This window comes from Arvicanthis niloticus, chromosome 12 (assembly GCF_011762505.2).
Source record: "Arvicanthis niloticus isolate mArvNil1 chromosome 12, mArvNil1.pat.X, whole genome shotgun sequence".
Classification (NCBI taxonomy): Eukaryota; Metazoa; Chordata; class Mammalia; order Rodentia; family Muridae; genus Arvicanthis; species Arvicanthis niloticus.
In genome coordinates, this window is record NC_047669.1 from 6,306,261 (window position 1) to 6,328,255 (window position 21,995).

General features: G+C 42.0%; 1 protein-coding gene across 5 annotated transcripts in view; it reads right to left on the reverse strand.

Annotated features, from left to right (window-relative positions):
- Positions 1 to 4,827: 4,827 nt before the first annotated feature.
- Positions 4,828 to 21,995, reverse strand: part of LOC143444005 (uncharacterized) — a 40,745-nt gene continuing 23,577 nt past the window's right edge. For 2 of the 5 annotated variants that reach the window (XR_013113461.1, XR_013113460.1), the window contains exons 2-5: positions 13,533 to 13,620; positions 11,438 to 11,543; positions 10,701 to 10,791; positions 4,828 to 5,239 (exon numbers count right to left, since the gene is read on the reverse strand). Coding sequence is in view for 2 of the 5 variants with exons in the window: in XM_076942661.1 (XP_076798776.1) it covers positions 5,032 to 5,239; positions 10,701 to 10,791 (299 nt within the window). In the remaining 3 variants the exon portion in view is untranslated. Of the gene's footprint in view, positions 5,240 to 10,700; positions 10,792 to 11,437; positions 11,544 to 13,532; positions 13,621 to 18,182; positions 18,270 to 21,995 lie in introns of all 5 variants that reach the window. The other 3 variants (XM_076942660.1, XR_013113462.1, XM_076942661.1) reach the window with 3 other exon arrangements.

The following is a 21,995-nucleotide window of genomic DNA, read 5'->3' on the forward strand; positions in this document are numbered from 1 at the left end:
AGCCTTCAGACGTAGAACTCTCAGCTCAGCCTGCACAATGACTGCCTGGATGCTGTCATGCCTTGGTGTTACTGGACTGAATCTCTGAACCTGTAAGCCAGCCCTAATTAAATGTTGTTTTTATAAGAGTTGCCTTGGTCATGGCAACTCTTGTGCTGTTCAAAACACAGTAGTAAAACCCTAACAGTTACCATCTATCTATACAATGTAACAAGTTGCTTAAATTTACCCTTCAACTTCCAATCTATAAAAAGTTTAATAAACATATGATTTAAAAATAGGTAGATAAGAGACATTTGTTAGGTTATTGTTAATTGCTTAGAATTATTGCTAGTTAAATGAGTTGGGTAATACTTGTCTTACTCAGTATTCAATTAAAATATGGAAAGCTGGTATTGTTTTTTGTTTTGTTTGTTTTGTTTGCTTTCTTGCTTGATTTTTCAAGACAGGGTTTCACTGTGTAGCCCTGGCTATACTGGAACTCACTCTGTAGTCCAGGTTGAACTCAAAATCACAGGAATCTGCCTGCCTCTCCCTCCTGGGATTCTGGGACTAAGGGTATGTGCCACTACCACCCAACTGAAAGCAGGTTTGTTTATTTTTTTCCTAACAAAAAGAAGTAAACTCTTTTTGTTTTAATTGATCACTTTATTCTTTTACATTTCAAATGATATCTCCATTCCCAGGTTACCCCTCCATAACTTCCCCACCCCATCCCCCTCTATACCATGTCCTTTGCCTCTATGAGGGTGATTTTTCACCCACCCATTCCCACCTCACCCCTCTAGCATTCCCCTACCCTGGGGCATCAAACCTCCCCAGGACCAAAGGCCTTCCCTCCCATTGATGTTAGATAAGGCCATCCTCTGCTACATGGAGCCATGGATCCCTCCATGTATACTCTTTGGTTGGTGGTTTAATCTCTGGGAGCTCTAGGTGGTCCAGTAAGTTGATCACAACCCCCTTCAGCTCCTTCAGCCCTTCTCCTGCCTCTTCCATTGGGGTCCCTGGGCTCAGTCCAATGGTTGGCTGTGAGTATCTGTATCTGTATCTGTATTGGTGAGGTGCTGGCAGAACCTCTCAGGGAGCAGCCACACCAGGCTCCTGTCAGCAAGTGCCTCCTGGAAACAGCAATAGTGTCAGGGTTTGGTGTCTGCAGATGGGATGGATCCCCAGATGGGGTGGTCTCTGGATGGCCTTTCCTTCAGTCTGTGTTCCATTTTTTTGTCCCTGTCTTTCCTTTGGACAAGAACATTTCTGGGTTAAAAATCTTGAGATGGGTGAGTGGCCCATCCCTGGGCGCCATGCCTACCTACTGATGGTGGTCTCCACAGGTTCTATCTCCCCTTTGTTACATATTTCAGCTAAAGTCATCCCCACTGGGTCCCAGGAGCCTCTTGCTCCCCTGGCATCTGAGACTTTCTAGTGGCTACCCCCAGTTCCTCATCCCTACTGCTACATATTTTTATTCCATTTCCTGACCTTCTGTACTTCAATCCTGTCCCTTCCAATAACTGATCCAGTCCCCCTTTTGCCCCCTCCTCTTCTATCTTTAGCTAGAAGCTAAAAACAGCTCAGATGTTCCTCAACAAAAGAATGAATACAGAAAATATGGATCATTTACACAATGGAAACTACTCAGCTAGTAAAAACAATGACTTCGTGAAATTCACAGGCAAATGGATGGAACCTGAAAATATCATCCTGAGTGAAGTAGCCCAGACACAAAAGAACACATATGGTATATACTCACTGATTACTGGATATTAGCCCAAGAGCTCAGAATACCCACAATACAACCTACAAACCAAATGGAGCTTAAAAAGAAGGAAGATCAAAGTGTGGATGCCTCAACCCTACATAGAAGGGTAAATAAAATAATCACAGGAGGTAGAGGGAGGGAGAGAACCCTGGAAAGCAGGTGTTTTTAACAAGAAGAATTTAACATAAGAGAAAGACAAGATGGCAGAGAACTGCTACTTACTAATTGAAAAGAGAATTCAAAGCCATTGCAGAGACAGCATTAGAAGAGGCTGTTAGTGTTCAAGAACAAAAGGAATAAGTGGAAATAATTAGAACTTAGATCCCTGGAGGAGAGTCCCACAGGCCTGGTGTGCAAAGCGCTGGCACAGCTCCCAGCCAGCTCTACCAGCATTTTTATGGATGTAATAGAGCTGGTTTTAAAATTGTAAAACTTTGAATAGAATTGAGCTGCTTCTGAGATAGACGTTCTCTAGAAGAGGGATATGACAGCATCACTGGGTGACAGTGACAGAACCTCGAAGCCAAACAGAAGGAATTTCAGGTAGCCCTGAAATCTCCCACTGATGCCTTTGAGTAACAGCCCAGATGGCTGGGATATTTTTCAGTGATAGAATGCTTGTTGAGTATCAGGAAAGCCCTGAGTTCTACTGCAAGCAAAAAAAAAAAAAAAAAAAAAAAAAAAAAGGCTTGTTTAAGTGGAAGGGGGGGGTGAAAAAATATTTCTTTTTTTGTTTTGGGGGGTTTTTTGTTGTTTTGTTTTTTAATACAGGGTTTCTCTGTATAACCACCCTGGCTCTCCTGGAACTCACTCAGTAGACTAGGCTGTCCTCGAACTCACAGAGATCTGCTTGAAGAATGATTTCTTAATAGCCCCAGTCCATGCATCAGGAAGCATAGAAGAGACAAGACAGCAATATATACTGTTCAATAATCCTACATCATTTCTACTAATCTTGTTAGAACAACTGTCCTGTTTCCTGCACACTTTTTACAGTCTAGTGAGAATATGGTGTAGTGAAAGTATAAATAATTTATCAGACACACTGGAAACTGTCAACAGCACCAATGTATGATGGGCCGGCCCTCCCCATCCTGCAGGGCATCTGCTAACTGACAGCACTGTGGGAATATCTTCAAATTTCATCCGGGAAAGGCTAATATATGTGTACAGTAGTGTACCATGTGAAAACATAAAAAACAAAACGCAAAATGGATAACTTACTACCAAACTTGATGACCAGCATTTTCTGTGTATGTATCAGTGAATGTCTGCAAAAGGGCTCAGGGACCCACTACTGCTGCTTCAGCAGTCAGGGCCACAGCTACCACACACACCATGCTGATCATCCTTAAATGTCTCTGCTAATGAACTGCCTGTGGGACAGTACCACGCGTGATCTGTTGTCATGCGACCATGCTACCACAGCCACCTCATCCATCCCACGAATCAGAATTGGCTTTTGGCCAATGAACTGCACACATGAGCAGCAGTGGCCTGGTGAAGAGCAAATGGAGAGCACCTCAGAGCAGGAAAGCAAAAAGGTATATATAAAGGGGCCCTGAACATGAGATTGCAAGTCAGACAGAGTGGCTTCCTCTCCCCCACCATTGCCACGTTGAAGTATAATGGAGTGCTGTGCTGTGTATCCAGCACTATGCTGGGACACATTATACCCAGGTGGGAGGCTTTCCCACATCCCTTCAGGATATCAATCACAGAAAGCCCTGTCCATGTAAGGTTCCATCCATGATTCATTGAGAACAACTGCACCCACTAGGATGTAGCACTAGGGAATTTGGTCAGAAAATTCTAGCAAAACCCTTCTACACGCAGAAAACCTTGTCTGGAAGGGCACCCTGACTTCACTTCTCTGAAATACTGAGACTAGCAGTCTGCCCTAGAACCTACTGAGAGTAGTACAAATGACAGTCTTGGAGGAAAGGGAGAATCATTCCAGTAAGGGGTAAAATCATACTAAGAGCATAGTGTTTAAATTTTATATTATCAACTTTTTAAATTTGCCTAACATTTTTCTAAATTCGTTATCTTACCACCATTTACAATGTAAATATTGTATATTAGTCAGTAAGCTACTGCTTTTTGACTTATCTCACCAAAAAAGACACTCATGACTTCTCTACACCCACATTTCTGTGCCTATAATTGTCCCTCTACTACCCCTCGTGTCTTCAACCGATATGCTTTCTTTCTCACTCATAATTTACCTACTTCCTCCTTCTGATTTCTTCTTCATTAAGTAAATATTAATATTCTTATGTCTAAAGCACTGCCCAGCATCTTAGCTCATATCTTTTAACCCAGAACTTAAGATGCAGAGACAGGTAGCTCTCCCTGAGTTTCAGTCTAGCCTAATCTAAAAAGTGACTTCCAGGCCAGCCATGGCTCCATAATGAGACCTTATCCAAATAAATAAATAAATAAATGCATATGCACATACAAAATAAACATCTGCAATCTTTTCTCCAACAAGTATCCTTATGCCACTGTCTCTGTAAATCATAATTCCTAGTGAAGACAACACTCCCAGAGGACTCACATAAAGCAAAACAAAAGAGTTGAAAAAGAGGTAAAAGGTAAAACTGGACAACATATTGGATGCATAAAACACCTCAAAAAAACCACAAAAAATATGAGAAAACAGTGCACCACAACACATTCTCAGCCACATTCTCAGCCTTACAACTCCCCAATAACAGAAACCAAAATTGCTGAACTAACTAAAATGGCAGAGGAAGAATGCAGAACCCTATTGTTAGAAAGGAGCAATGGCCGTACAAAGAACAGCTTAAGGAAAGTAACTGAAGACCTGGACAAAACAGTTGCTGCTGTGTTTTATAAAAAGATAATGAGAGAAGGAATGTTTGCTGGATGTGTGGTCAGCTGTGGGGGAAGGGGTGTCTCTGAGGGCCCATGCTGAGGCATCCCTTCCCCCTGAGGGACTAGCCACACAACAGTATAGTATAAAATATAGTTTATTCAGGGCATGGGAAGAGGGAGTAGAGACAGAGAAAGTCAGAGAGGGGTGAGGTGGAGAAGAAAAAAAAAAAAAAGCAAGAGCAAGAAAGCAAAAGAGAGAGGAGGGGGCAAGCAGCCCCTTTTATAGTGAATCAGGCACACCTGGCTGTTGCCAGGTAACTGTGGGGCTGAGCCTAAACTAAATACCAAATTCCCCTGTTTTGGTTTAATTTTTAAAAAAGAAAAATTAGAAAGAGGTGATGGTAAAGCAGGAATAGAATTGTGAATCTTTAGCTACTTCCTGCTGACTTTGAGGAGAAGTGTCTCTTGGAAACCTGAGAAAACGGGTATGAGGATGTTGGTCCAGTCTTAGAAGAGTTGGCTGTTTGCTTGCTATCCAGGGTCCAGTAGAAGTAAGTGTCTGTGTCTGTGTCTGTGAGAGAAGATTGAAGCATCTGTGGGTTGTTTCTCTGGAGCTGTCCTGGACTTGACAAGATGCTGAAACACATAAATATATTATAGGTAGAGAATAAAGTTAAGTATTTTGGGGAGAAAAAAATGTTTTAGGTGTACATTTGAAAGAACATTTGAAACCCTTAGGTCTTGGTGGTTGGGGGTTAGGTGAGTCCCAATTCCAGGGCACAGAAGAGGAGTCCCACCCTCTGGAATAGGTAATAAATGGGAACTTTAGGCTATTGATTAACAGATGCACTTATCTGGATGGAGTCTATTTGGTCCATGAGAGGTAGATCTGAGTGGGTTTCCTGTAGCTTATGAGTTTACATAAGAGATAAATTTGTTATCAACATGAATAATCTTTAAGATGAGCTTAGGGGAGACAAAAACCTTTCATGGAGCAGAAGGCACAAGAAGGGTTTTTTCCTTCTATCTAGAAGTCTGAATATATATAAATTTAGCATAACTAAAAACAATTTTAAGTTTATAATTGGGAGACAAAGGAAACTCAAAACCTTGACCTTGTGAATACAGTTGATCATATAGTTCAGAATGGGATATATCTTAAGTCTACAGTTAAAAGGTAACCACATGATATCTTGTAGTGTAGATTTAGGACAAGAAACACTTTACAAAGGAAACTGACATTTGAGCATGTGATTCTACACTTGGATAATATAGTTTAACATGAGAAATACTTAAAATTTAGTTAGAAAACAATCAAAGAAAACCTAAAGTTTTAATTTGTGATTATATAGTTAGATTGTATAGTGGAATGTTTTGCTAGGGTTAGACAAATTTATACGAACATAAATAATGTTAGGACAACGGCATAGCAAGAAGAGACAATATGAAGCATTTAGTCACTGGAAACTTAGTTTAGGTAAGGAAGTAACAGGTTACATCTGTGAAAGCATACATCTGAACCTGTGTATCGTTTATCATGAAGTCTGTAAGAAATCTGGCAGTCTTAGCTAGTTAATGATTTATTAATGAGCAGATATAGTGGTGGATTACCTTAGGGTAAGGAGCTAGGTCTGTTTTCTAGCTGTCAGGCTAGTTACCTTAGCTGTCAATGTAGTCAGAAGTCTGGGAAAAGTAACTTATAATCTAAGAGTCATGTATTACTTAAAATGACAGAAGTTCAACTATGGTCCACTACTTAAACAGTTCCCAAGTCCCTGTGGTCTCCATGACAACTTAGGTGGAGTCAGTCTGGCTGTCAAACTTTTTCTCTGTGGAATAGATATACGTGTGAAATGAGAAATGATCCACCTTGACTTAGGCAATATGAGACATTTAACTCTCAGAATATCTGTTTTGTCCACAGTGTAGACCAAGCCATGGTAGTGGCAAGGCAATGGTGGTGTTTCTCAATGGTTACTATACCAAAATCCAGGTAGACTCTTGTCACTGTGTCCGTATCTTCTCAGAGACCTTGGGGAGGGTTAGCTATGAGGCTTTGGGAGTCTCTGTCTGTCATAAGCTCAAATATTAATATATTTAGCAGATTTCTGACAAGACTGAGAGTAGAATGTATTAAGCATAATCTGAGTTAGACAAGAGAGCACACTAAAACTTAATAGTGGTTGTAAAAAAAACAAGGCACACACACACACACACACACACACACACACGGCAGTAATCCTCAACCTTTATATTATTTAAAAACCATTATTTTACCAAGGCAGGATAGAAAGAAAACCTTATCTTAATTGTTAAGTGACTCTGACAGGTTGCATTAGCAGGGAAAAGCATATAAAGAGACACATACAGAGACAAATGGCGGAGTTTTGTCTAACGTACACTTGTCTTCGAGTTAATGTGGACCAGAATGGAAAGAAACCAAAAAGCTGACAGCGGTGGTATGAGCTGTGAGCAGGGACAGAGTGAGTGTGTCCAGATGAGTTCAGGTGGGCAAGAGTGCAGGCCCATTTCCTAGCCTGTGTCAGGCAGCAGGGCAGCAGGCGGCCTGGGGATCTGTCTTTGGGAGTGTGCTGGGGGTGTGGGAGCACCAAGCAGCCTGTCTCTCGGCTGTGGACTATGGACAAGCAGTGCTGATCCCCCTGGAAAGAGCTAAGAATGTTCCGTTTCCGAGCTGGGCCAGTCCACCCCTCCTTAGGCAAGTGGGGTACTCAAGGAAGGGGAGCAGGAGATGGGCACATGCACATGTGTGGCTGAGGCACCTGGGTCAGGGCTGGGAGCCACAATAGGCCAGACAATGAGGAACACCCAAGGGACTGACTGGCACGAGGCTGCTTGATTCGTTCTCTCCCCTCCCTCGCCTAGTGACCGAGCCTGCTGTGGACCATGGACGAAGCAGGCTCCATAGGGCACGGTCGGCCCTTTCCCCCGGGCGCCCCAGTAGCAAGATCAAGGTAGGGCAGCACACATGCATGACGCCAACGCAAGAGCAGGTGATACCTGCTTTTTCTGAGGTGAGGTGGGAGCAGAACAAGTGGCTACAATTGGTGGGGCAAGAGAATGAAGGGGGAAGGGGAAAGCCTACCGATCGTTAGTGAGAGAATTGTTTTAAAAGTGCCAGTTACATTAGTTGTTGAATTTTGTTCTCGGGACACCGGTAGGAACATTTTTAATAACTTCCACACTCAACAGGCTAGTCTTTTGCTGCCTTGTTCCTTGTTACGGGGTGTTTCCAGGTCGAATTCACAGTACCCAGCAAGCAATATCATGGCTAGTTAACTGGCACTTGCTCTGCTCCCACCTTACCTCAGAAAAAGCAGGCCTCTACTATCTACATTGCTCTCAGCATTATCATCCAAGTTCTCACAGAACAGCTTACCGGGCATTTAACAGTAATGGATTTTCCAAGCCAAAGTTCCAAACACTTCTACAATTCGCCCTCAAACAATATGATCAAATCTGCCACAGCATACCCCACTCCTGATACCAATTTCTGTATTAATTTGATTTTCTATTGCTGTGATAAAACCCTGACCAAAAAAAGTTTTAGAGGAAGAGGTTTGTTTAAGTTTATAGTTTATAGTACACCATGAAAAGAAAACAGGGAAGGAACTGAAACAAGAACCTAGCAGCAGGAACTTAAGTGGAAGCCATGGAGGAGTGTTGCTTACTAGCTTGTGCTTCTCTTACACAACGCAGGACCATTTGGCCCAGTGCAGTACAGTCCACAGTGGCCTGGACCTCCAACGTAAAGCATTAATCAAAAGAAAAAAAAAAAAAAAAAAAGCCCCCATAAACTTGCCTATTGGCTTATCTGAAGAAATTAACCTCTTCCTCTCTCAGGTAGTTTTGGTCAATGTATTATCACAGCAATAAATGAGCAAACTAATACATCACAGGCACAGATCAAGACTTAAGAAATACAAGAAAGAAAGAGAGGGGGGAGGGAGGGAAGGATGGAGGGAGGGAGGAAGGAAGGAAGGAAGGAAGGAAGGAAGGAAGGAAAGAAGAAATCCCTGCATCTTACCAGACTACATTGGAATGCAATTAAACATCTACATCAAGAGGGAGCCCAGGAACCACATGAATACTTAAATACTGAACAATATGTTTGCTTTTAAATGAAAAATGAACCTTTCAGCAAAGCAGGTAGAACCACTCACAGCAAATTGGACCTATCCATATTAATCATTAATCAAAGAAATGTCCCACAGACTTGCTGTGGTTGTTTGGATAGGTATGGCCCCCATAGACCCGTGTGTCTCAATGTTTGACCCATAACAAGTGGCATCACTAGGAGGAGTAGCCTTGTTGGAGTGGGTGTGGCATTGTCAGAGGAAGTACATCTAAGTAATCTTTCCACTGCCTGTGGATCAAGATGCAGAACTCTCAGCTCTGTCTCCAGCACCAGATCTGTTTGCATGCCATGCTTCCTGCAATGTCAATAAAGGATTAAACCTCTGAAATGTAAGCCAGCCTCCTAACAAATATTTTCTTTTATGAGAGTTGCTATGTTCATGATGTCTTTTCACAGCAATGAGAATTCTAACTACAGTTGCCTACAGGCCAATATGATGGAGACATTTCTCAGTTAAGGTTCCATCCTCTCAGATGACCATAGCTTATTTCAAGTTGACAAAAACTAACCAATACATTATAAATAATGACCAAGTTGGTTTGATACTAGGAATGCAAGGCTAGATCAACATACACAAATTAATATATATAATACAATATATATGATAATCCTAAGAACAGAAACTACTTAATCATTTCAGTAGACACACAGAAAAGACATTTTATAAAGTTCAATAAGGCTTCATGATAAAAAGTCCTAAAATTAGGAATAAATGGAACATACTTCAAAATAATGATGATTATATATGACAAATCTATAATCAAGATTAAGTGTTGGAAGTATGGGCAGACAGACAGAGATTTCCTTTAAAACTTTGGATGAAATAAGGCTTCTAAGGCTGACTATACATAATCAATAAAGTGTTTGAAGTCTTAATTAAAAGAGTAATATAGGAGAAAAACTTAATATAAATTTTAAAGGAAGCTATCAAATTAGTCCTGCTCAAAACCATCATGATGCTATACTTAAAAGATTCAAATGAAAAGTTTATAGATCTGATAAATACTTTCAGAAAAGTTGCATGATTTAAAATCAACATATAAAATTTTATAACTTTCATATATATCAAAAATGAATTTGCTGAGAAAAATAGAAAAAAATAATCACAATTACTCAAAAAGTACTTCTAAATGAACCTAATATATTTGCAAACTTACTTCATCTTCATGTTTCTTTTGTTCTTCAGGGGTTATTGAGCATCATGTAATTATGCTCTCAGCAACATTCAGGTAGGCTAACAGCAGATCTCTCTAGGTAAGTAACTAAGGGTAGCAGGCTTTAGAATTATGAAGTCAAAAGCAATCCTGATCTAATTTTCTATATCTATAATTTTATTAGAAGAGAAAAAACTTCCTCTTAAAGGCAATTTAAACTTTCTTACATATGTGGTTTCACTTGAAGAGGAAAATCTGTCACAAAGTAGTTTTATAATAACAATACAAAAAGTAAATCGAGACTGACGGGAGGGCCAGGCGACAAGCAAGATGGCGCAGACTCAAGGCACCAAGAGGAAAGTCTGTTACTACTATGATGGGGATGTTGGAAACTACTATTATGGACAAGGGCATCCGATGAAGCCTCACCAAATCCACATGACGCATAATCTGCTGCTCAACTATGGTCTCTACCAAAAAATGGAAATCTATCGTCCTCACAAAGCCAATGCTGAGATGACCAAGTACCACAGTGATGACTACATTAAATTCTTGCGTTCTATTTGCCCATATAATATATCTGAGTACAGCAAGCAGATGCAGAGATTCAATGTTGGTGAGGACTTTCCAGTATTTGATGGCTTGTTTGAGTTCTGTCAGTTGTCCACGGGTAGCTCTGTTGCAAGTGCTGTGAAACTCAACAAGCAGCAGACGGACATCGCTGTGAACTGGGCTTTGAGAACTTGAGAATGCTGCCCCATGCTCCTGGGGCAGGTGCAGGCCATACCTGAGGATGCCATCCCAGAAGAGAGTGGTGATGAGGATGAGGAAGACCCTGACAAACGCATCTCCATCTGTTCCTCTGACAAATGCATTGCCTGTGAAGAAGAATTCTCTGATTCAGATGAGGAGGGAGAAGGTGGTTGCAAGAACTCTTCTAACTTCAAAAAAGCCAAAAGAGTCAAAACAGAGGACGAGAAAGAAAAAGATCCTGAAGAGAAAAAAGAAGTCACAGAAGAGGAGAAAACCAAGGAGGAGAAGCCAGAAGACAAAGTGGTCAAAGAAGAGGTCAAGTTGGCCTGAGCAAGGTCTGCAGTCCTTTCTTCTCCCCAAGTTCCTCACTGTCCCTCAATTTCTCAGATTTTATATTTTCTATTCCTCTGTGTATTTATATAAAATATATTAAATATACCATCCCTAGGGACTAGATAGGAACCAGGGACCAGAGCACAGGGCAGTGGTGCTGGCAGGACCTTTTCCCAGAGCTCCTTTGTCCATCCTGCCCACCCCCACCACCCCTAGCTTTGAACCTCATAGGGTCAGTGGAAAGAAAACAACCAGAAGACAAAATCCTGAACTGCCAAGTGCCTGCTCAGGAGCTCTGTTGGGATGCTCCTTTTAAGCTTTTTAGAAGGGGTGATTGGGTCTTCTAGAACCCCTTTTCAGGCTTGGGTAATATCAGCCATTTTTAGATTGGTTCTGTTTATACCTTCCCACCCATACTCGGCAAACAAGAAAACTTACATTGCCCTCCCTGTCTTCCCCCAATTCTGTAGGTAGAGGTTGTTAGCCTTGCTTCCTTTTTGAGATATTTTCATTTTGTGACTCTTTGTAATAAAACATCACATTTCTGTAAAAAAAAAAAAAAAAGTAAATCAAGTGTACATTAAATTTTGGCAAGAATTGCAAGCTAGGATGATTTTAATGTTTTAAATGCCTTTAAAAAATTAAAAATAATACAATGAAAATTATATAAGAATCAAACTTCAATGTTTATAAAACAGTATTATTGAAATACCAAAAAGAAAAAAAAGAAGTAAAAGAAATTTACAATGAAAACATTAAAGCACCGAAGAAAGAAATCAAGGAAAACACAACACCTGACCTCAAAATATATTATCAAACCATAGTGACAAAGACTACATGGTACTTGGTATGAAAACAAATATGTGGACCAATGCAACAAAATAAAGGATCCAGAAATAAACCCACATAGCTATAAAGACACAGAAATTTGACAAAGATATCAAAATGTAAGCAGCTGACCTGACAGACCTGACAGACCTGACGGCTGGAAGGCACCGCAGGTCTGTCAGCTTGAAAAGCAGCGGTACCGCCGCCAACTCAAAACGGCTGTCCGTCTTTTCTCACTGCCGCTGACTAAAAGCAACTGCCTGCTTTGAAAAGTGGCAGCCATGCCTGCTTCGAAAAGCATGCGCAGTGCACTTAGGAATTTAACTCCAGCCCCTCCCAAACGGGGCATGCAAATGAGGTACAACTAGGGTACCACGAACCTGGCCAATCACCCCTGCCCAGGCAGGGTATGCTAATGAGTATGCTAATGAGTCATTGCAAATTGACCAATCGGACACCTCCATGTGCTTTGCCACGCCCAGGGCTGGGGGTATATAAGCAGCCCGTTCTGGGCATTCGAGTCAGTCTCTCCCAGAAAGCTAAAAGAGCGCTTCCAATAAAGGCTGTTGAGAAGAATCCGGTTTGTCGCATCTTCCTTGCTGGACAAGCAGGGCGCGACATCAAAATATACACTGAAGAAAAAAAGGAAAGCTTATTCAACAAAAGATGCTGAGATAACTGGACACCCACCAACAGAACAATGATATTCAATATATATCTCTTACTACTTGCACATCTTAATTCAAGTTCATAAGACCTCAATTTCAAACCTGAACTGTTGAAGCCTCCAGAAAAAAAATAGAAGGGAGCACTTTAAAATATAAACATAGGCAAGAACTTTCTAAACAGGATGCCAGTAGCACAGAAAATAGCCTCAAGAATTGCCAGTTGAGATTACATTATTTAAAAGCTCAGTATGAGAGCAGTGACCTGGAAGATACCTACACAAACACTGTAGCCTAGATGCTTCCCAAGAGGTCCACAGTGACAACAACACAGGTAATTATTTCACTCAAACACCCACACCAGTTAGTATACCCACACAGCCCAGCTGACACAGGATCTACCCCTGCCCCACAACTCTACCTTCTGTACCATTCTCCACCAAGCTAGATCTGCAGTATGGCAGATACCTGCCCAAACATTGCAGCCTGTCTTCCCAAGAAGTCAATGATTACTAAGGGCACAGAGCTCCACCTTCCTTCTGGCCCACTTTCCCACAAGGGCCAGACCAGTAGCCCGATATTGCCCAAATTCTACAGCCCTCAAACCACAGTAACAAGGGCACAAGAGGTCCACAGTACCCAGGGGCACAGGAGGCCTGCTATAACAAAAGACACAGGAGGCCCACCCTAACAAGAGACAACACTGTGGGCCTCTAAAGAAACCAGCCCTAATTAAAGTCACAGAGCTCTACCTGCCTCCAAGGAGACCCCCAAACCAATTAACACTACAGAGAACCAGCTGGGGAGCAGCTACTGGCACTTCTGTCCTGGTTTTACAAGAACTCTGAAAAATTGGCTTTTGAAATAAAAGAGGGGGAACTATACCCCCAGAAGAAGTCTCCCAGAAATACTCTCCATCATGCCTTGTTCATTTTTAATTTTTTAAGTCTAAAAGCTCATGGCAAAGCTGCTGCTGATTGCCTTTGGCATGCTGAGACCAATAAAAACTATGCCACAGTTATGTGGAAGGACCCTCTTACCTTTAAATGGAATGGCCCGGACCCAGTTCTCATATGGGGCTGAGGAGTGATATGCCTGTTTGATGCCAAAGAAGGCACAGCTAAATGGCTGCCAAAAAGAATAATGAAATAAATAGATACCCCCACAAAGACAGGCTCAATTATAAATAAGATGAATAACAATTGACATCCAGGGAAGAGAAATATCCCTGAGACTTCCCTTCTTTTTCCTTTCCAGGTAAAAAATGAATCACCCATGGTGTTTGTTGTTGGAAGTTCTAATCCTGATGCTGGCCTCCGGACTTACACTACTCAGACCTTTGATGGGCCATTGACAAGGACATCGAACAGCTAGAGATTGACATCACTAATCTAAAGAAATCCCTCGCTTCATTGTCTGAAGTGATCTCCAAAAATTACAAAGGACTTTATTGGACTTGATTTATTCTTTTACAATAGAAAAGACTGTGTACAGCTCTAGCCTGTGTACAGCCCTTAAAGAAGAATGTTGCTTTTACATAGACAAGACAAGGATAGTTAAAGAAAACATGAAAAAGGTCAGAGAAGGCCTTGAGAAAAGACAGAGAGATGGGGAGAAGATAAGAGCTGGTACAAGAATTGGTTTTTAACCCCTTCATGATTGTCAACCCTATTTCCTTCCATTTTGGGATGGATAATTGGGTTACTTTTGCTTATTTCTTTTGGTCCCTGGGCCTTAAATAAGCTGACTAACTTTGTTAAACAGTAGATAATTTTGACAGGAAAACCTAGTCAGATACATTATCATAAGTTATCTATGGAAGACCACAAGACTCAAGACAAGGTTGTTACTCTATCCAGGGTGTTCCCAAAACCCATCTCCACCCCACCTAAAAGAGGGGACTTCCATCCCTAGACCAAACAGAGAGGGGCTACCCAGAACCCCCTCTGACTGGTGATTTAAATTATTGCTTAGGCTGCTAGGCTAAGCACTGCAAGGGAATATAAATAAAAAATAAAAATAATATCCTTCTGGGTTCCCTGAGAGACAAACCTGACTACATAGAAGTTGATGTCAAAAGTATCCCCTCTCCAGGAAAAAGACATCAGGATGGGTATGGCCCTCATGCCTCACTAAACAATGACAGGAGGACCAGGGCCATTACAAGGTTCCCTTTAATTACTAGCAGTCAGGCCTCTATCCCCACCTTTGCAAGATTAGAATTGCCATGTTCCTTCTATGTGGGGAGCCAACAGAAGGCAGCTATCATCCTTGAAGCCGTCTTGAGCCATATACCCTGACAAGAGACTTGATTACAATAGCCTACAACAGCTGAGCACACTCTGAAAACATCTTGTTTTAGATACCCAGGATCTTCCCAGGATCTTTAAGTGTGAGACTTAAAGGTGTGATTTAGAGCCAAGACTTAAGGGTGTGACTTGAGCTGTGATTTAGAGATAAGACCTAAGGGCATGACTTAAGAGTGTGACTTAGAGGCGTGGCTTAGAAGTGAGACATATAAAAGGTGAGAGGCAGACAGAAGAAATTAGTAGGTATTAGGCACTTAAACTTGGAGAAAGAACTTGGAACTGGGAAAGAGACTAGCAACTTAGGACTGGGATTAGGACCTGAGACTTGGTACTAGGAACTAGGGACTTGGAGAGAAGAAGAGAGGCTGAAGAATAAACATGATTGAATCATACTATGTCTGGTCTCCATTCTTCATGTCCATCCTCACTCTCTCTCTTGCTGAACTCCGACCCACGGACTGGAACAGTTTGGGGCAGTGTGGGCTCTAACAATTTAGTCCCCAAGGCTTTTGGCAGTGCGGGTTCCAACATTAACAGAGCGGTCTGTGACATTTTGGCCCCCAAACGTGGGCTAGAGTGGTTCTCAACATTTTTGGCGCCTAGCGTGGGGCAGCTCGGGCTGCAACACTTCTATACTTGGAGAAGGGAGGAGATGTCATGTATAGAAAGACTTAACATAGTAAAAATGGCTATTTTACCAAAAGCAATCTATAGATTCAATGCAATCCCCACAATTCTTCACAGACATGGAAAGAGCAATTCTTAATTTCATATGGAAAAACAAAAATCCCAGGATAGCCAAAACTATTCGCAACAATAAAAGAACTTCCATGAAATCATCATCCCTGACCTCAAGCTCCACTATAAAGCAATAGTGATTTAAAAAACAAAAACAAACATGGTATTGGTAAAGAGACAGAGGTCAATCACTGGAATAGAATTGAAGACCCAGAAGTAAACCCATACACCTATGGACACTTGATATTTGACAAAGAAGCAAAAACATACAGTAGGAAAAAAAAAGAAAGCATCTTCAATAAGTGATGCTGGTGTAACTGGTGGTCTGCATGTAGGAGAATGAAAATAGATCCATGTTTATACCTTGCACAAAACTCAAGTCCAAGTGGATCAAGGACCTCAACATAAAACCAGATACACTAACAGAAGAGAAAGTGGGAAAGAGAATCGAACTCATTGGCACAGGGGAAATTTTTCTGAACAGAACATCAATGGCTCAGGCTCTAAGATCAAGAAGTGATAAATAGAACCTCATGAAACTGAAAAGCTTCTGTAAGGCAAAAGACACCAGCAACCTATAGACTGAAAAATAAAAATCTTCACTAACCTACATCTGACAGAGGACTAATATTCAAAATATATAAAGAACTCAAGAAGTCAACCTCCAAAACCCCAAATGGCTCAATTTAAAATGGAGTACAGAGGTAAACAGAGAATTCACAATAGCAGAATCTTGAATGGCTAAGAAGCATTTAAATGTTCAAAGTCCTTACTCATCAGATAAATGCAAATCAAAATGACCCTAGATTCTTACATCAAACAGAATGGCTAAGATCAAAAATTCAAGTGACAGCACATGCTGATGAGAAAGTAGAAAGAGAAGAACATTCTTCCATTGCTGGTGGAATTGCAAACTGGTACAACCACTCTGGAAATCAATCTGGCAGTTCCTCAGAAAAATGGAAATAGTTCTATCTGAAGACCTAGCTATACCACTCTTGGGCATATACCCCAAAAATGTCCTACCATATCACAAGCATACATGCTCCACTATGTTCATAGCAGCCTTATTTGTAATAGCCAGAAACTAGAAACAACCCAGATGTCCCTCAACAGAAGAATGGATACAGAAAATATAGATCATTTACACAATGGAATACTATTCAGCTATTAAAAACAAGGACATTCTAAAAATTTTTTTAGGCAAATGGATGGAACTTGAAAATATCATCCTGAGTGAGATAACTCAGACCCAAAAGGACATGCATGGTATGTACTCACTGATAAGTGGATATTAGCTTAAAAGTACAGAATACCTAGGATACAACTTAAAGATTGTAAGAAATGTAACAAGCAGAAATGCCCAAGTGAAGAGGTTTCAACCCCACTTAGAAGGGGGAAGGAAATAATCATGGGAGGCAGAGGGAGAGAGGGATCTGAGAAGGAGAGGGGAACAAGATCAGATATGGGGGAGAGCGGACAGGAGAGAAGCCCAGAGTGCCAAAAGAATAAGTGGAAATAAGCAGCCTCCAGGCATGGGAGGTGGGGGGAACCCTCTAGAGAGTAGCAGAGACCCAGGAGATGAGACACTCTCAGAACTCATTGGGGGCATGACTGTCCTCAGAGAGGCCCTACCATCAGCTGACTAAGACAGAAGCAGATGTTTACACTCTACCATTGGAATGAAAGTCAGGGCCCCTATGGTTGAATTCAGGAAGATTGAAAAAGCTGAAAGGGAGAGCAACCCCATAAGAAGACTAGTAGTCTCAACTAACCCAGAACCCAGGAAGCTCCCAGAGACTGAGGTGCCAACCAGAAGCATACACAGTCTGGTCTGAGGCCTCTGACACATATGTAGCAGAGTTCTACCTGGTCTGGCCTCAGTGGGAAAAGATGTGCTTAATCTTTTCTTGAGGCCCAAGGCAAGGGGAAGGCCTGGTGGGAGGGGGAGCACCTTCTCAGAGGCAAGTGGGAGGAGGAATGAGATAAGGAACCAACCGTGGGAGGAAGGAATGAGGGGATTAACTTGTGATCAAGTCTGACAACCTAAATTAGATCTCCAGGACCCAAACAGTAGAAAGAAAAAAAAAACCAACTCCCACAGTTGTTTTCTTACCCATACATACCTGTTGGCCATGGTACATGCATGACTGCACAGACATACACACACACACACCAGACATACACACACACACATACACGCACACACACACACACACACACACAATAAATAAATAAATAAATAAATAAATAAATAAATAAATAAATAAATAAATAGAAAGACATTTAAGTGATCAACATCTACTCACAAAGAAAATGCAAATTAAAACTACCTCGAGGTCCTATCTCACTACAGTCAGAATGGCTATCACCAAGAAAGCAAATGATAATCAATGCTTGTGAACTTGTGGGAGAAGAGGAACCTTTATTCACTGGTGGAAGGCATATAGCCTAGGACAGTCACTATAGAAACTGTGCAAGTTTTTTTTCTCAAAAAGTTAAAACTAGAATTCCCATGTGGCTCAGCTATCGTACTTCCGTGCACATGCCCGATGGACTTTATATTATACCATAGACAGACTTGCACATCCCTACTTAATGCTTCTCTGCTGACAATGGCTTAAAATCCAGAATCAGCCTTACCTGGATGTACATCAATAGAGGAATGATCATGAAAACGTTGCCCATCAAGGTTGGCTGGGCTGATCCAAGGACTTCCCTGAGGCCCTGCTGTATAGAGAAGGAACATAGGTCCTTGTCTAAAACCAGGAACATGCTTGTCAGAGACAGTAACAGCCTGGAGCCAAGGCTTTGGGAGCTTTTTCTTGAAGCCCTGATGTATAAAGAATATGACACAGCTCTTTCTCAAAGCCAGCAGTACGCTTGGCAGAATCTATGACTGCCTGGGGCCAGGGTCTTGGGGAAGCTATGGTTTCAGATCTTGAGAACCCGAGTCTTCTCTCCCTAAGGGGCTGTGGTTATCATTCCCAAGGACACTGAGTGCTTGGTCTGGTGCTCTTGAGATACACTGTGTTCTCTTGTCCTGCACTGTTGATTAGCTTCTCCCTGACTTAGTAACTATTGTATGACAGTTTCTGCTGACTTTGACCCATTTCTCCCCTGGAAATAGTATATAAGATACTGTGCTTCTTAATTAGCTTGCTTGGCATAAGGCATATGCTTACCTACATAGCCAACTGTTTTATTTTTTTATCTGATCCCCTAAACCTTCCTTCTCACTGAAGAGCCACCTGCTGGTACAAGTCACATATCAACAATGGAAGTTTACTAAGACATATAGAAAACTGAAATTATGAAATTTGTAGGAAAATGGATGAATCTTGAAATTATATTAAATAAACTAAGAAAGATAAGCACCACATGTACTCTCCCATATGTGGATATCAGGTTCTAATATGTGTGCTCATATCATATGCATGTCTATACATGTGTTTATACATAGGTTTGCTCATAAATATGTGTGTGATTGTATTTATGTATATACGTGTGTTTCCTGTCCTTCTGTCTGTCTATGATATAGCTAGTGAAACTAGAACAGGGAGAGGGGCAAATCCTGGGATTGGAAAGGAAGTGTTCAGGAAAGTGAGAGGGTAACAGAGCACACATGACTGAAAGCAGCAGAGGCTGCTAGGAATGAAAAGGTTCAAGGTGGAGCAAGGGAGTGAAAGAGAACAGGGAACAAAGGCAAACTGTGTTTTAAAATGATATCAATATTTAACATTTAATTTAATATTGCTAGAATAAATGGTCTAATCGGAGTTCATGTCCCTTTCTCACTAAATGGACTTTCTCAAATAGAAAAAAGACTAGGCTCTTATACCTCCAATTCTTCTGCCTTCATTAAAGAATTTCAGTATATTACTCAAGCTTGACTTTCCATGATATTCATATGATTTTTTTAGTTAATAATTTACTCCCTGATGAGAGCAGGCAAGTTTGGGAACAGGCTAGGATACATGCAGACAGGATTCATCAGACAGACAGTACATCCAATCGGATCTGAGTCAGTGCCTGACCAGGATCCCCAATGGAATTATAATTCCCCAAGTGATATTCTAGCCAGAGATTGATTCACAACCTGCCTCTTGACCAGTCTAAATAGGGCTGCCCTAAATCCAGTAAATTTTGAAGAGCTCCAAGAAGTTATCCAGGATAAACAAGAAAACATGACTCAATTTTTAGAATGCCTTACAAAGGCCCTATTACAATATATTAATTTAGTCCCTGAAAACCCAGAAAGTAAGCAACTCCTGATAACCTACTTCTTTTCCCAAAGCTACACCAACATTAAGGTCAAACTTTATGCTTAGAGAGAGGGCCCCTAACTCCATAGGCAGAAGTCTTGGAGCTATCCTTTAAAGTGTATCATCAGAGAGATAAAAAGGCTGGCAGACAAATATACCATATGCTGGCAAAGGCTCTGTGACCAGCCCTAGCCATTGGCTGGGCTTCCGGCCTTCTAAGGCTCAGGAATCCCCAGGTCCCTGCTACAAATATAGTCAATCAGGTCATTGAGGGGAAGTCTTTCTCTAATCCCCTCAAGACCTCAAGGCCATGCTGCTCAGGACAGAGGGCCATCACTCCCAGGTCACTCTCCAGCCGATTTCCTAGCTTGCCAATGAATAATTGAAGGGGCCTGAGCTCCCTTGACCCTGCCACATCCAACACCAGCAGTGAGCCCCCAGGTAGTCATCAAGGTATCTGGGCAGCCCATCTCCTTTCTCTTGGACACTGAGGCCACTTACTTGATCCTGACAGAGTTTTGAGGACCCACCTCTCCTTCTCATTTCCCTATTGTCAGGGTAGGGGGACAACCTTACCAACCTCACCAGACCCTACCACTTAGTTCATTTTTAGGGGTGTTCCTCTCATCCATTCCTTTTTTGTTTGTTTGTTTGTTTGTTTGTTTGTAGTGCCAATGTGTCCTGTCCCCTTATTGGGAAGAAATCTTCTAGCTAAGTTAGGAGCCTCTATTTCTTTTGCTCCCCTCTTTTGCCTAAACCCAAACTTGCCAGTAGCCCCTCTCCTCCTCCTCCTCCTCCTCCTCCTCCTCCTCCTCCTCCTCCTCCTCCTAGCCACCCAATTTACGAACTCTAATATGTTGTTTTCTTTGCCACCCACTCAGATAAACACCCCCGAGTCTGGGATGTCCAGAACCCCTCTGTTGCTAAACATCATTCTCCTGTTATCATTTAATTACAGGACTCTACCAGGTACACCACTCAAGCTCAACACCCTCCTTCTCTCCAGAACCTCAGGGCACTTAAGCATATCAGCTCTGACCTTCTAAGGAAAAACCTTCTGCATCCTACCTCCCCCCTTTTAACATCCCTAGACTGGCAGTTAAGAAACTTAATGGAACCTAGCTCCTGGTTCAAGATCTCAGGCACATTAATTCTGCAGTGGTTCCTCTCCATCCTGTTGTGGCTAACCTCACACTCTTCTTTGTACAATCCCCTCAGGAACTTCTCATTTCTTAGTCCTAGATCTTGAGAATGTGTTCTTCTCTATCCCTCTAGATGTCTAGTCACAGAACACAGCCTTTACCTGACTGACACTGACACCTACTTTTCTACCCAATTCACCTGAACTGTTCTACCTCAGGGATTCCAGGACAGCTCATACCTATTTGGTCAGGCCCTGGCTTCTGACTTACTTTCTCTGTCCCTGAATCTAAGATTGTCCATTACATAGATGATATTCTTCTCTGCTGACACTTCTGCTCTCTTAAATTTCCTGTCCAGTTGAGGCTACAGAGTCTCACCTTCAAAAGTCCAACTGTCCACTCCTCAGGTCACCTATTTGGGACTAACAATTACTCCAACCCACAAGGCCTTAGATAGAAACAAATCTCATTCAGTCTCTAACAGTCCCTCTAGAGAGGAAGAGACTCAAACCATCCTTGGGTTTGCTCCCTCCTTCTCTCTCTTTCTCTTGATGAGTCTGCCCCGTACCTTTAACATTGAATCCTTAACTATTCTCCTCCCACCCCCTAAATGGTCTCCAGTATGTGCTTCCCAATTTTCCACACACTTAGGTAGCACAAAAAAAGTAGCTGCCCCCTACCCCCTGCATCAGACACATACACACACACTGATGGGCCTGCTGCCGGCTTCTCCCATCTCGGGGGCACACATATTTGGGGGTTTCTCATAGGACACTCCTCAACTTCAGATGTCTGCACACTAAGCCCCACCCTCTAAAGTTGCTTCTGGGACATGGTTTAGATTCAAAAGTCCCTCGTCCCCAACATTCGGGTAATCCCCACCCCGTGTCTCTAGGGTGGGGATATCCCAGGAGTCAAGGCCTGCTACTAACTTACAGAGATCAAAGACAAGGTCTGGCCACCAGGCAGGTGTTCCACTTTAGTGGACCAAGCCACATCCCCAGTGGCTGAGAGTACTTGCCAAGTCACTTTGGTAGGGTTGTGAGGGG